The 10,538-nt window shown below is 32.4% G+C and overlaps 1 protein-coding gene across 1 annotated transcript; it reads left to right on the plus strand.

Moving 5' to 3' along the window:
* Nucleotides 1–3,114: 3,114 nt before the first annotated feature.
* LOC125875563 (sucrose synthase) lies at nucleotides 3,115–8,871 on the plus strand. Its single transcript, XM_049556546.1, has 14 exons — nucleotides 3,115–3,266; nucleotides 4,710–4,838; nucleotides 5,319–5,445; nucleotides 5,556–5,707; nucleotides 5,786–5,978; nucleotides 6,096–6,431; nucleotides 6,518–6,613; nucleotides 6,707–6,880; nucleotides 6,976–7,092; nucleotides 7,199–7,365; nucleotides 7,454–7,678; nucleotides 7,759–8,322; nucleotides 8,407–8,545; nucleotides 8,626–8,871. The coding sequence occupies exons 2-14, from the start codon at nucleotides 4,741–4,743 to the stop codon at nucleotides 8,653–8,655; spliced, it is 2,418 nt and encodes an 805-aa protein (XP_049412503.1). The 5' UTR covers nucleotides 3,115–3,266; nucleotides 4,710–4,740; the 3' UTR covers nucleotides 8,656–8,871.
* Nucleotides 8,872–10,538: the final 1,667 nt, after the last annotated feature.

Consider the following 10,538-nt stretch of genomic DNA (forward strand, 5'->3'; position numbering starts at 1 on the left):
AAATTCTAAGTAAAGTAAATAATATTTGAAATTTATGATCAAATGCCTACATAATTTCTCTACATTGAAAAATAAAGAAAAATATGCATGTATAAGTGGTATAATTAGAATTTTCACAGCTTCAAAATCTTTATAAAAAATTAGAACACACGGAAGTCAAAATGAATTTAACAATCCATAATGTATACATAAATTTTTTTAAATTATTTTTAACCTTACATATATATATATATAAACATAGCAACACATGACCCTCAAATGTGGAATGTAGTAATAGATTTATGGAAAGGAATAGTAATAGCAGATTATATAAAAACATATCAAGATGCAGACGCAGAAACAATGTATAAATATATAGTAGGGTTTATATTTCTTGTATCTTTTCTTCGGTTTATTTTGTCCTTTATCATAACTTTGGGTTGTATACATGACATTCTTACAGAAACTCATTTCATTCTGTTTTAGTTGTTTCTGTATTTGTATATTTGTGCATTTTTCTGTTTAATAAATAAATTTCAAAATCTATTCTTAATTTCAATTTTGAAAACACACGTAATGTAAGATGTAATTGGTTCAAGGATGATAGAGTCAAAAAGAGAAAAAGGAACCTTTGAAAATTCAAGAAATCCAGAAACATACCGTACAATCAAAACATTAAAGATCATAGTATTATCCTCAATTAACTTTTATTTTCCCTATGCAAGTAATAAAATATTGTCATTATTGTAAACACACTAACAAATAAAAAAGTTTAAATTTACATGAGTTGGGTGTACTGTTGGGAGTGTTTTTTATCCTTAATCAGAGGTTTCGAATTTGAGTCCTAAATATGGTGAAAATCCTGTTGGAAACGTCACTCCCGAATGAGTCCTGCAATAGACGATTTAAACTTAATCGGAACTCCAATGTGTGCTCTGAACATTGAGTGAATTTTATTTAAAAAGGTCAAATCCTAACCACAAATCAAATATAGTAGCCCAACAAATTGACATAAAAAATGGTTTTAAAGTCATCATCAAGGAAACGGGTCGGGTCCACCAATATTAAACAAAGAATGAGTCCATTGTATTACTGTTAAATACAGAAGCACCAAAAGTGGTTTTGGATAAAACAACTGTGAAACTGGAAGACAAACTGACAAGGGGAGTAGAAACGAAGGTGCATGCATGTTAAAACATTTTCATTGGACAAAATTGTTACGTTGCGATGAGATAAATAAGATTACGAATTTAATCAATTGATGATTATTTAATAAGTCTTATGTGGTATAAATTTAAATTAATCATATATTCATTTCTTTCTTTAATTGAGATTTATATGCAGGGGCGTGTAAAAACTAAACTCATTGATAAATTGAATTGAAAAAATTCTTATTTGTTTATCGTTATTGAGTTATTAAGTTAACAATTTTTTAATGATTTTGCCAACTAACTCATTAAGACGGTAGTGATTTACTATTTTATCCCTATATAAATATTAAATATTAATCTCCGTATTTATTGGTTAGTATCTGTGTCCTCAAGCCTTCAATTCACACTTCACAATGACTTTGAGTTCACAACTTCACATTATACATAATTTCAATACCTAAAGTAAAAACCCTATTCCTCTTAATTTTTTCTTTATGTTGCACTTGTATAGTTCTTTTCATATTAGTTATAATTGTTTCTATTTTATGAGCATTCTGTAATTTAGTTAGAGTATTATCTTGTCTCATCGAATTATTGAAGAAGTCATATATTTATTTTATAAGCATCTTTTTATTGGTTAATTAAAAAATCGAACCTTTAAAGATCAAAACCGATAAACCAATAAAAATATCTTATTGATTTATCGTATTTAAATACTGAAAATCAATAAATCATAGCGATAATATATGAAACAAACGACTGATGTACATCCCTACTTATATGATATAAATCCTATTTAGATGAGCTTACAATATAAATATCAAACACCGAATAAATAAATAAAGTGATCAAGCACTATATATTGTTTTCACGATATTATTTTTCTTTCATGTCAAACCTAAGGTCTTGAAAATGTGAACTTAGCTTTCTTTCTTTTCAAAAGAAGAAAATTGGAAAAGAGGTAATTGGTTATTCAATGAACTCAACGGCCAACAACTACCACAATTACCGTGAGATGAGATTTGTACCAAAAAAGTTAAATGGATAAATAATTTAAATAGTTACTACAAATTATAAATCATAAAGTTGAAGTGAATCTTAAAGTGAAGATAAAATTATCTTTATAAATTTATAAATTATGAGTTGGAACCATAAGATTATCCACTAAATTATATCTCTTGAAGTGCGATCATTTCCTAAATTAACATTAAGTACATCAGGTTATCCTTTGTTTTCTATAGGTTGTGTTTGGTATGAAGGAAGAAACATTTTCTTTTTATTTGTTTTTTATGTTCAATTAATAATTTCTTTTGAAAAGTATATTTTCTAAGAAAATAAATTATTTAAAAAATGAAGGTAAATGTCTTTCCTCTCTTATGAAAGCAAGAAAAATAAGTTTTATTAGTAACATTAACGGTATTCTTCCATCCTTTTAAGTTTTAGACACACTTCATTTTCATCTTAGCCCCCTATTCCCATCACTCTTCAACTTCAATATTATTTTTCTAGATTATAATATACATATCATTTTAGTATCATATTTTTTACTTACGTATCAAACATGAAAAAGAAAATTCATATTTTTTTCATGATTTTTTTTTTTTTAAAAAGAACATTTTTCTTGGATGAGCACATCCGAAATTATAAAATTGTGTTTTTAAGAAAGCTTTTCTTTCCTTATTCGGTGTTCGATATTTGTAATAGAGTCTAACTAATCTGAATTCATATCATGTAGGGCATAGTCAAGGAAAACCCTCCTTGATTATAATTTTTTTTTTCATATATTTAGAATTTAAATCTGAAACCTCTAATTAAGTATACACTGCGATGTGATGGTGTTTCTTAAAAAGAGGTTACTAGGCACTTAGCAAGAATTGATTGATATTCGTAGCATTTTGTTTGTATAATAAATAAAGTGATCCACTTGAGAAGACACGTACACATTTTGTTTTGTATAAAAAGGGACCTCTACCATTCCATTCCTCATCACCATTCATAAGCAACACTCTTTCATTGCCTTCTTTTGATTTCCATCTTTGTGTTTCCTCCATCCATTTCATTACTTCCCTCTATTTATTACTATTATTATTCCTTTCAATATTCATTCCTCTCTTTCCTCTTTCTTCAAAAAAAAAGGTAAAACCTGCAACTCACATTTCTTTATGTTATGTCGGTGCGTAAGAATTTTGTTTCATCTTTTTCTCATCCGAAGATGTTAAAAAAAAGAAGGAATAATTTTCAGTTGCATTTGCTTGCACTACTACTCTTCTTCATCTACCTTTCGTTTTCAGAGTATCCTTTTTTGTTACTGTCATATTCTGCTTTGTTACATGATCATTTTGCAATTTGTTCACTGATAAAAAGATCAGATTCTGGGATTTTTTTTTTCGTTTGTTGATAGAAAAGTCTGTTTCCTCAATTAGTCAGGTTCTAGAGTTATACTCTGCAAATTCTAATTTTACTTCCTCTGTTTTATTTTTTTTCAAATCTTTGACAAAATTTATTGACAGAAAAGTCTATTCGTAACCGTCACTGCTAGAAAACAATGCGTTATCCATTGAAACATAAAACATAATTTGTCGACAAGACAAATCAAAAATAAGAAACAAAAACCCTCACATCTCTTTTCTTCTTTTTCTCCTGTTAGTACTGCTCTGTTTTTCTTCTCTCTGTTTTTTTCTTCATTTACTCAAACTGTTGTTTCCTTATTCTAGCTATTTTGTTTTGTTTCCTTGCGTCTTAACAAGTAGTTTTCGAGCTTGGTGGAATGGTTAAGATTCTTTTTTATCTTTAGTTTGTTTAGTCAGACTTGAGTTTCAGATATTAAATGATTAAAAAAAAAGTAGTTCTAATTCAAGACGTATTTTATCTTCATGATAATGTTTTAGTATTTGATTTCGTCACAATTTCTTCCTAGTTTTTTGTTTTTGAGTTAGATGTTGAAGGGGAAATTTTGTTGTTGTTTACTAGATGCTAGATGGCATATTCTTTCACTTTATTCCTTTTAAAATAAATATATGAAGGGTACCTATTGATCAAATATATATAGTATATGTGTTTTTTATTTAATTGTTTAATTATTGTGTGGTTCAACTAAAACAGTGAAATACGACTACTAGTAACATATTTTTTTTAAAATAATAGGAAGATCAGTGCAAGTTCTCTGTGTTGTGTTTTTATTGGGCCACATTTATCTTGGTTGTCACGTATTTATTTGATAACTCTCATGTCATTATATTGGTAGGTCTGCTAATTTTTATTATTCCGTCCGTCTCAATTGAAATATGTTAATTTGATTGGATATAAAGTTCATGAAATAAAATGAAAATTTTATGATTTAAAATTTTTTAGGTAGGATATTTGAATTGAAAAAGTTACTAGAATTTTTTTTTCTTTGGAAAATATTATAGTAGTAGTGCTAGGTGGGGTTGAAAATTTGTACTACTATATTCTAGATCATTGGAAAATTAGGTGACTTAATTTTCCCACAATCTTATCTCTTTTAATAATAATAGTAGTAATATGTTAAATATTTTTATGATTTTTGAGTTAACAGTATTTTGTTTGTGTGTTTTACAGTTGAAAGTCATCTTGAGGATCTGCAGGTGCAATGGCTGAACGTGTTCTGACTCGTGTTCACAGCCTTCGTGAACGTCTTGATGCTACTTTGGCTGCTCATCGCAATGAAATTTTGCTCTTTCTTTCAAGGTATGGTTTTAGAGCAATCTTCTTGCCTTTTGATTTAGTTGCTGTTTGTTTGCCCGTTTCGTTTCGTTTCGTTTGGTATGTTGGACAAGGATACAAACTTAGTACTACTGCCTTATTCCTTTGTTTGGTTATTGATCTCGGAATAAGTTATATCAGAATTAGTAATTAGTACCTGGATAAGTTATCTCTGTGGAATAATAGTATTGTTAACTAGTTATCCTGGAATAATACAATGAAAATAACAAAAATCCCCCAGAGGTCCCTTAAATCCGTTTTCAACTAAATAAGGTGGAGTGTATTTTTGTAAACAAATAACTTTGTTCTTAAAAATTCTGCAATGAATGTTAGTATTATTTTAATTCTAGCATAACTAATCCTAGTATAACTTGTCTTCAAACCAAACGACCCCTAATTGACGAACAAATATATAGTTTAATCAAGTACATCACGAGTTATTCTTGCTGGTTTTGGCTGTATCAGGATCGAAAGCCATGGTAAAGGGATCTTGAAACCTCACCAGCTTCTGGCTGAGTTTGAATCAATTCACAAAGAAGACAAAGACAAACTGAATGATCATGCCTTTGAAGAAGTCCTGAAATCCACTCAGGTAACTTGGTTTTATTGTTAGGTTGATTGTATTGAATTTTCTTACTAAGCTCACATATGTATCAGTTTGTGCTTGCATTTGAAATATTTATGTGTTATTCGTCATACTAGGAAGCAATTGTTTTACCCCCATGGGTTGCACTTGCTATTCGTCTGAGGCCCGGTGTGTGGGAATATGTCCGTGTGAATGTTAATGCTCTTATTGTTGAGGAGCTGACTGTGCCTGAGTTTTTGCAATTCAAGGAAGAACTTGTTAATGGAACGTAAGTTTTACGTTTGAATTTGATGATTAGTTATCTAATTAATTTTTTTGATTAATGTTGTGATTTTCCCTGATGCAGTTCCAACGATAACTTTGTTCTTGAATTGGATTTTGAGCCCTTCACTGCATCATTTCCCAAACCAACCCTCACCAAATCAATTGGAAATGGAGTTGAATTCCTCAACAGGCACCTCTCTGCCAAAATGTTCCATGACAAGGAAAGCATGACCCCTCTTCTCGAGTTTCTTCGAGTTCACCACTACAAGGGAAAGGTAAATTTAGTGTTTCTGATAGTGGCTTTTCTCCGCTAAATTAATTTCCAGTATGTAGTAACTGATTTTTGCATCCAATAAATGATTAACATGTTCCAACTATCATTTTCTGTGCAGACAATGATGCTAAATGATAGAATTCAGAATTTGTATACTCTCCAAAAAGTCCTGAGGAAGGCTGAGGAATACCTCACCACCCTTTCCCCAGAAACGTCATACTCGGCATTTGAGCACAAGTTCCAAGAAATTGGCTTGGAGAGGGGTTGGGGTGACACCGCAGAGCGAGTTCTAGAGATGATCTGCATGCTCCTGGATCTCCTCGAGGCTCCTGACTCATGTACTCTTGAGAAGTTCCTTAGTAGAATTCCTATGGTTTTCAATGTAGTTATACTTTCACCTCATGGATATTTCGCCCAGGAAAATGTCTTGGGTTACCCCGACACTGGTGGCCAGGTGCATTGCTTATTTGTGATCTCATTGACTTATTCCTTCGAAACCTATTGCTGCAAGTGCTGAGTTCCCATTCCTTTAATTTGCAGGTTGTCTATATTTTGGATCAAGTTCCTGCCTTGGAGCGTGAGATGCTCAAGCGCATAAAGGAGCAAGGACTTGATATCAAACCACGTATTCTTATTGTTAGTATTCTCAGAAATTGTGCTTATAGATTATGATTATGCAGGATTTTGATTTGTTCTAATGCAGAATCTGATCTTTGTTTAAATTCTCAGGTTACTCGGCTGCTCCCTGATGCAGTTGGTACCACTTGTGGTCAGCGACTCGAGAAGGTATTTGGAACTGAGCATTCACATATTCTTAGGGTCCCCTTTAGGACTGAAAAGGGCATTGTTCGCAAATGGATCTCTCGTTTTGAAGTCTGGCCATACATGGAGACTTTCATTGAGGTGAAACAACCTTTCTGTATTCATTTTTCAATCTTCTAGTTGATTTTTGCAGCAATTTCCTACTTACACTAAAATTGTGACTTTTAATACATTAGGATGTGGGGAAAGAGATAACCGCAGAACTGCAAGCTAAGCCTGATCTTATTATCGGAAACTATAGCGAGGGAAACCTTGCAGCCTCCTTGTTGGCTCACAAGTTAGGCGTAACACAGGTTTGTAATATTGGTCACATGTATAAGATTTACTTTGCATTTCCTTTCATTTGGAACTCGAAGTTTTAAGAATTCTCTTCTGTTTTGTTTACTTCGCCTTCTGCAGTGCACCATTGCTCATGCATTGGAGAAAACCAAATATCCTGATTCTGACATTTACTTGAACAAATTTGACGAGAAATACCACTTCTCAGCTCAGTTTACTGCTGATCTTATAGCAATGAATCACACTGATTTCATCATCACCAGCACCTTCCAGGAGATAGCAGGAAGGTATGACATCAATTTCGCACTCTAATTAAATTGTTCTTCTCCCTGTTTCATTGTGTTTGATCCTAATACATTTTTTCAATTTTTTTAGCAAGGACACCGTTGGACAGTATGAGAGCCACATGGCCTTCACAATGCCTGGATTGTATAGAGTTGTTCATGGCATTGATGTGTTCGATCCCAAATTCAACATTGTGTCACCAGGAGCTGATGTGAATCTCTATTTCCCATACTCCGAAAAGGAAAAGAGATTGACAACTTTTCACCCTGAAATCGAAGACTTGCTGTTTAGCGATGTCGAGAATGAAGAACACCTGTATGTTTCTATAATAGTGCAAAATTGTGTTTACTGATATAAACAAGTTTGTACTGAATTGATTTATGTTCCTATATCAGGTGTGTGTTGAAGGACAGGAATAAGCCCATCATATTCACCATGGCAAGATTGGACCGAGTGAAGAACTTAACTGGACTCGTCGAGTGGTATGCTAAGAATCCACGACTAAGGGAGTTGGTTAACCTTGTTGTGGTTGGTGGAGACCGAAGAAAGGAATCCAAAGACTTGGAAGAGCAGGCAGAGATGAAGAAGATGTATGAACTTATAAAGACTCACAATTTGAATGGCCAGTTCCGATGGATTTCTTCCCAGATGAACCGTGTGAGGAATGGGGAACTCTACAGGTACATTGCTGACACCAGGGGAGCTTTCGTGCAGCCTGCATTCTACGAGGCTTTCGGTCTGACTGTTGTTGAGGCCATGAGCTGCGGTTTGCCTACATTTGCAACAAATCAAGGTGGTCCAGCTGAGATCATTGTTCACGGAAAGTCTGGTTTCCAAATTGATCCATACCATGGCGAGCAGGCTGCTGATCTTCTCGCTGATTTCTTTGAGAAATGTAAGGTAGACCCTTCACATTGGGAAGCCATTTCTGAGGGTGGCCTTAAGCGTATACAAGAGAAGTAAGTTGCTGCTCTTTTCCTCCTACCGCATGATCATTATTGAGTGCATTAATTCAAAGTGAATCTAATCTCCTGTTGCTGTAGGTACACATGGCAAATCTACTCCGATCGGCTGTTGACACTAGCTGCTGTTTACGGGTTCTGGAAGCACGTTTCCAAGCTCGATCGTCTTGAAATTCGTCGTTATCTTGAGATGTTTTATGCTCTCAAATTCCGCAAGCTGGTAAGTCTCTCTGCTTTCTGCACTTTTCCAATTGTCTAAAGCAACTACTAATGGAACTTATCTATTTTGTTTTGATTCAGGCTCAACTTGTTCCATTGGCTGTTGAGTAAATTGACAAAGAAGAGAAGGCTTCTGTCTAATTGTTATCCATATTGTCCTTTAGAAAATGTTTGTCCTAGTTTGCTTTTCCCCCACATTTGATGTTTGAGAACTGAATTGTCTTTTTTATTTGCGTTTTTTCCCTTCTGTTGTCATGAAGAGGATTGCAAATTTGACATTATGTAGTGTTACTGTGAATAAAATATCAAATTTCAATCTGCTCTATCCATCTTTTTAACCATTCTCTTATTGGAATTAAACACATTCTCTCTGCTTTCACAAGTGAGTGATAAAGTCTGCGTACATATCAACTTCTCTAGATCTTGTTTGTGGGATTATATTGAGTATGTTGTCTATTTTAAAATATACTTCTTCCGTTCAACAATAGTTGTCTACTATACTATTTTGGGTGTCAAGCAATATTTGTCCACTTTATGAAATTAATGGATAATTTTAACACTTAGTTTCTAATGTACCCTTATAAATAATTATAGTCATTTCTCTATTACATTTTTCAAGACATTATATTTATTCTATTCAAGGAGTGATATAGTAAAATAAACCTTTTATTATAAATTTTTAAGAAAGGTGCAAAATCAATAGAAAAAGTCTTTTTTGTCATTCCAAGTTATTGTCAAGGCCAATTTTGCCAACCACCTTGGAGACAACTATATTGGATAGTGATGAAATTCTTATCCTATATTTGACAAAAGGTCAAAAGAAGAATAAAAGCTAAACCTTTTTACATTGATAGCCTTGATGTGAGACCTTATTCCATTTGGGATATTCTCTAGAAGAAAAATAATTGTCCTTGAAATTGAAAGAGATAACTATGAAATAAAAATGTGGGCAAAAAGAAGTTTATATCATTAGACTTCTAGGAGTCATTCTCGGGCCTATTTCTTGTGTTCCATTAACATGAATTGTGAGCATAAAGAAATGGTAATTATGCACCAATTATGGGATGGATGGATTTTTTAAAAAAACAATTGAGGCTAGGAAATGGAGAAATAGGAAAAGAATTATGAGAATTCGAATCTCTATCAATAAGATAAAGTTCACATAGTCAATCAATTGAGCAATTTAGATTCTCATGACTTAAGAGAGATTGTTGGGATATTCTACAGTTAATTAGAGGTTTAAATCCTTATGGACGGAACAATAATAGAACTTGACTTACATTACACGTGTAGTACCTCCTAATAATAATGTATTTCATACTCATATGGATTATTTACTTTATCTTTGCTTCTACATCCCTAAATGAGTCATACATAAATTGGACGGACCAATAATAAAACTTGATTTCTTACGTTACTACATGGGTATTACCTCATAACAATAATGCATTCAATACTCGGATGGAGGAATGATCTCAACTATTGACGTAATCTTTATCTTGTTCCAAAAACTCTATAAAACATTGGATATTTACACAAATTCCACTTCTTTAGAAGTTAATTACTTAGATTCCCGCTAGTTTGCAAATTGCAATATTACGTTCATTGCCATATTTTCTGCCTCGAATACATGTATCTGCCTCTTCTAGATACATGTATCCGAGATACATGTAAGACAAATACATATCAATTAGTGTGTCTAATTAAGATTTATAATTGAAAATCATTAATGAAAGATATGTCTAATTAAGGGATATAATTGAAAGTCATTAATGAAGGAGAAAATCACTCTTTTAACAACTTTAGAGGATATGACATATCACAATTCCTAAAAAAATATCAAAACAATTAAAATCCTATTTTTTGGCGATTCAGTAAAATTTACACTTCTTAACACAGATTCTTGAACTCGTATTCAGATACATACGTATATTTTATTAGATACATTTACACTTAATTAAATAAAATGATAAAAATTAGATACATATAATCTT

The sequence above is a fragment of the Solanum stenotomum genome, chromosome 9, assembly GCF_019186545.1.
Source record: "Solanum stenotomum isolate F172 chromosome 9, ASM1918654v1, whole genome shotgun sequence".
Taxonomy (NCBI): domain Eukaryota; kingdom Viridiplantae; phylum Streptophyta; class Magnoliopsida; order Solanales; family Solanaceae; genus Solanum; species Solanum stenotomum.

Coding starts and splice junctions, on each gene's coding strand:
- LOC125875563 (XM_049556546.1), top strand. CDS start 4,741: ATGGCTGAACGTGTTCTGACTCGTGTTCACAGCCTTCGTGAACGTCTT. Junction 6,881..6,975: donor ACATGGAGACTTTCATTGAG/GTGAAACAACCT, acceptor TTAATACATTAG/GATGTGGGGAAAGAGATAAC. Junction 7,366..7,453: donor TTCCAGGAGATAGCAGGAAG/GTATGACATCAA, acceptor CAATTTTTTTAG/CAAGGACACCGTTGGACAGT.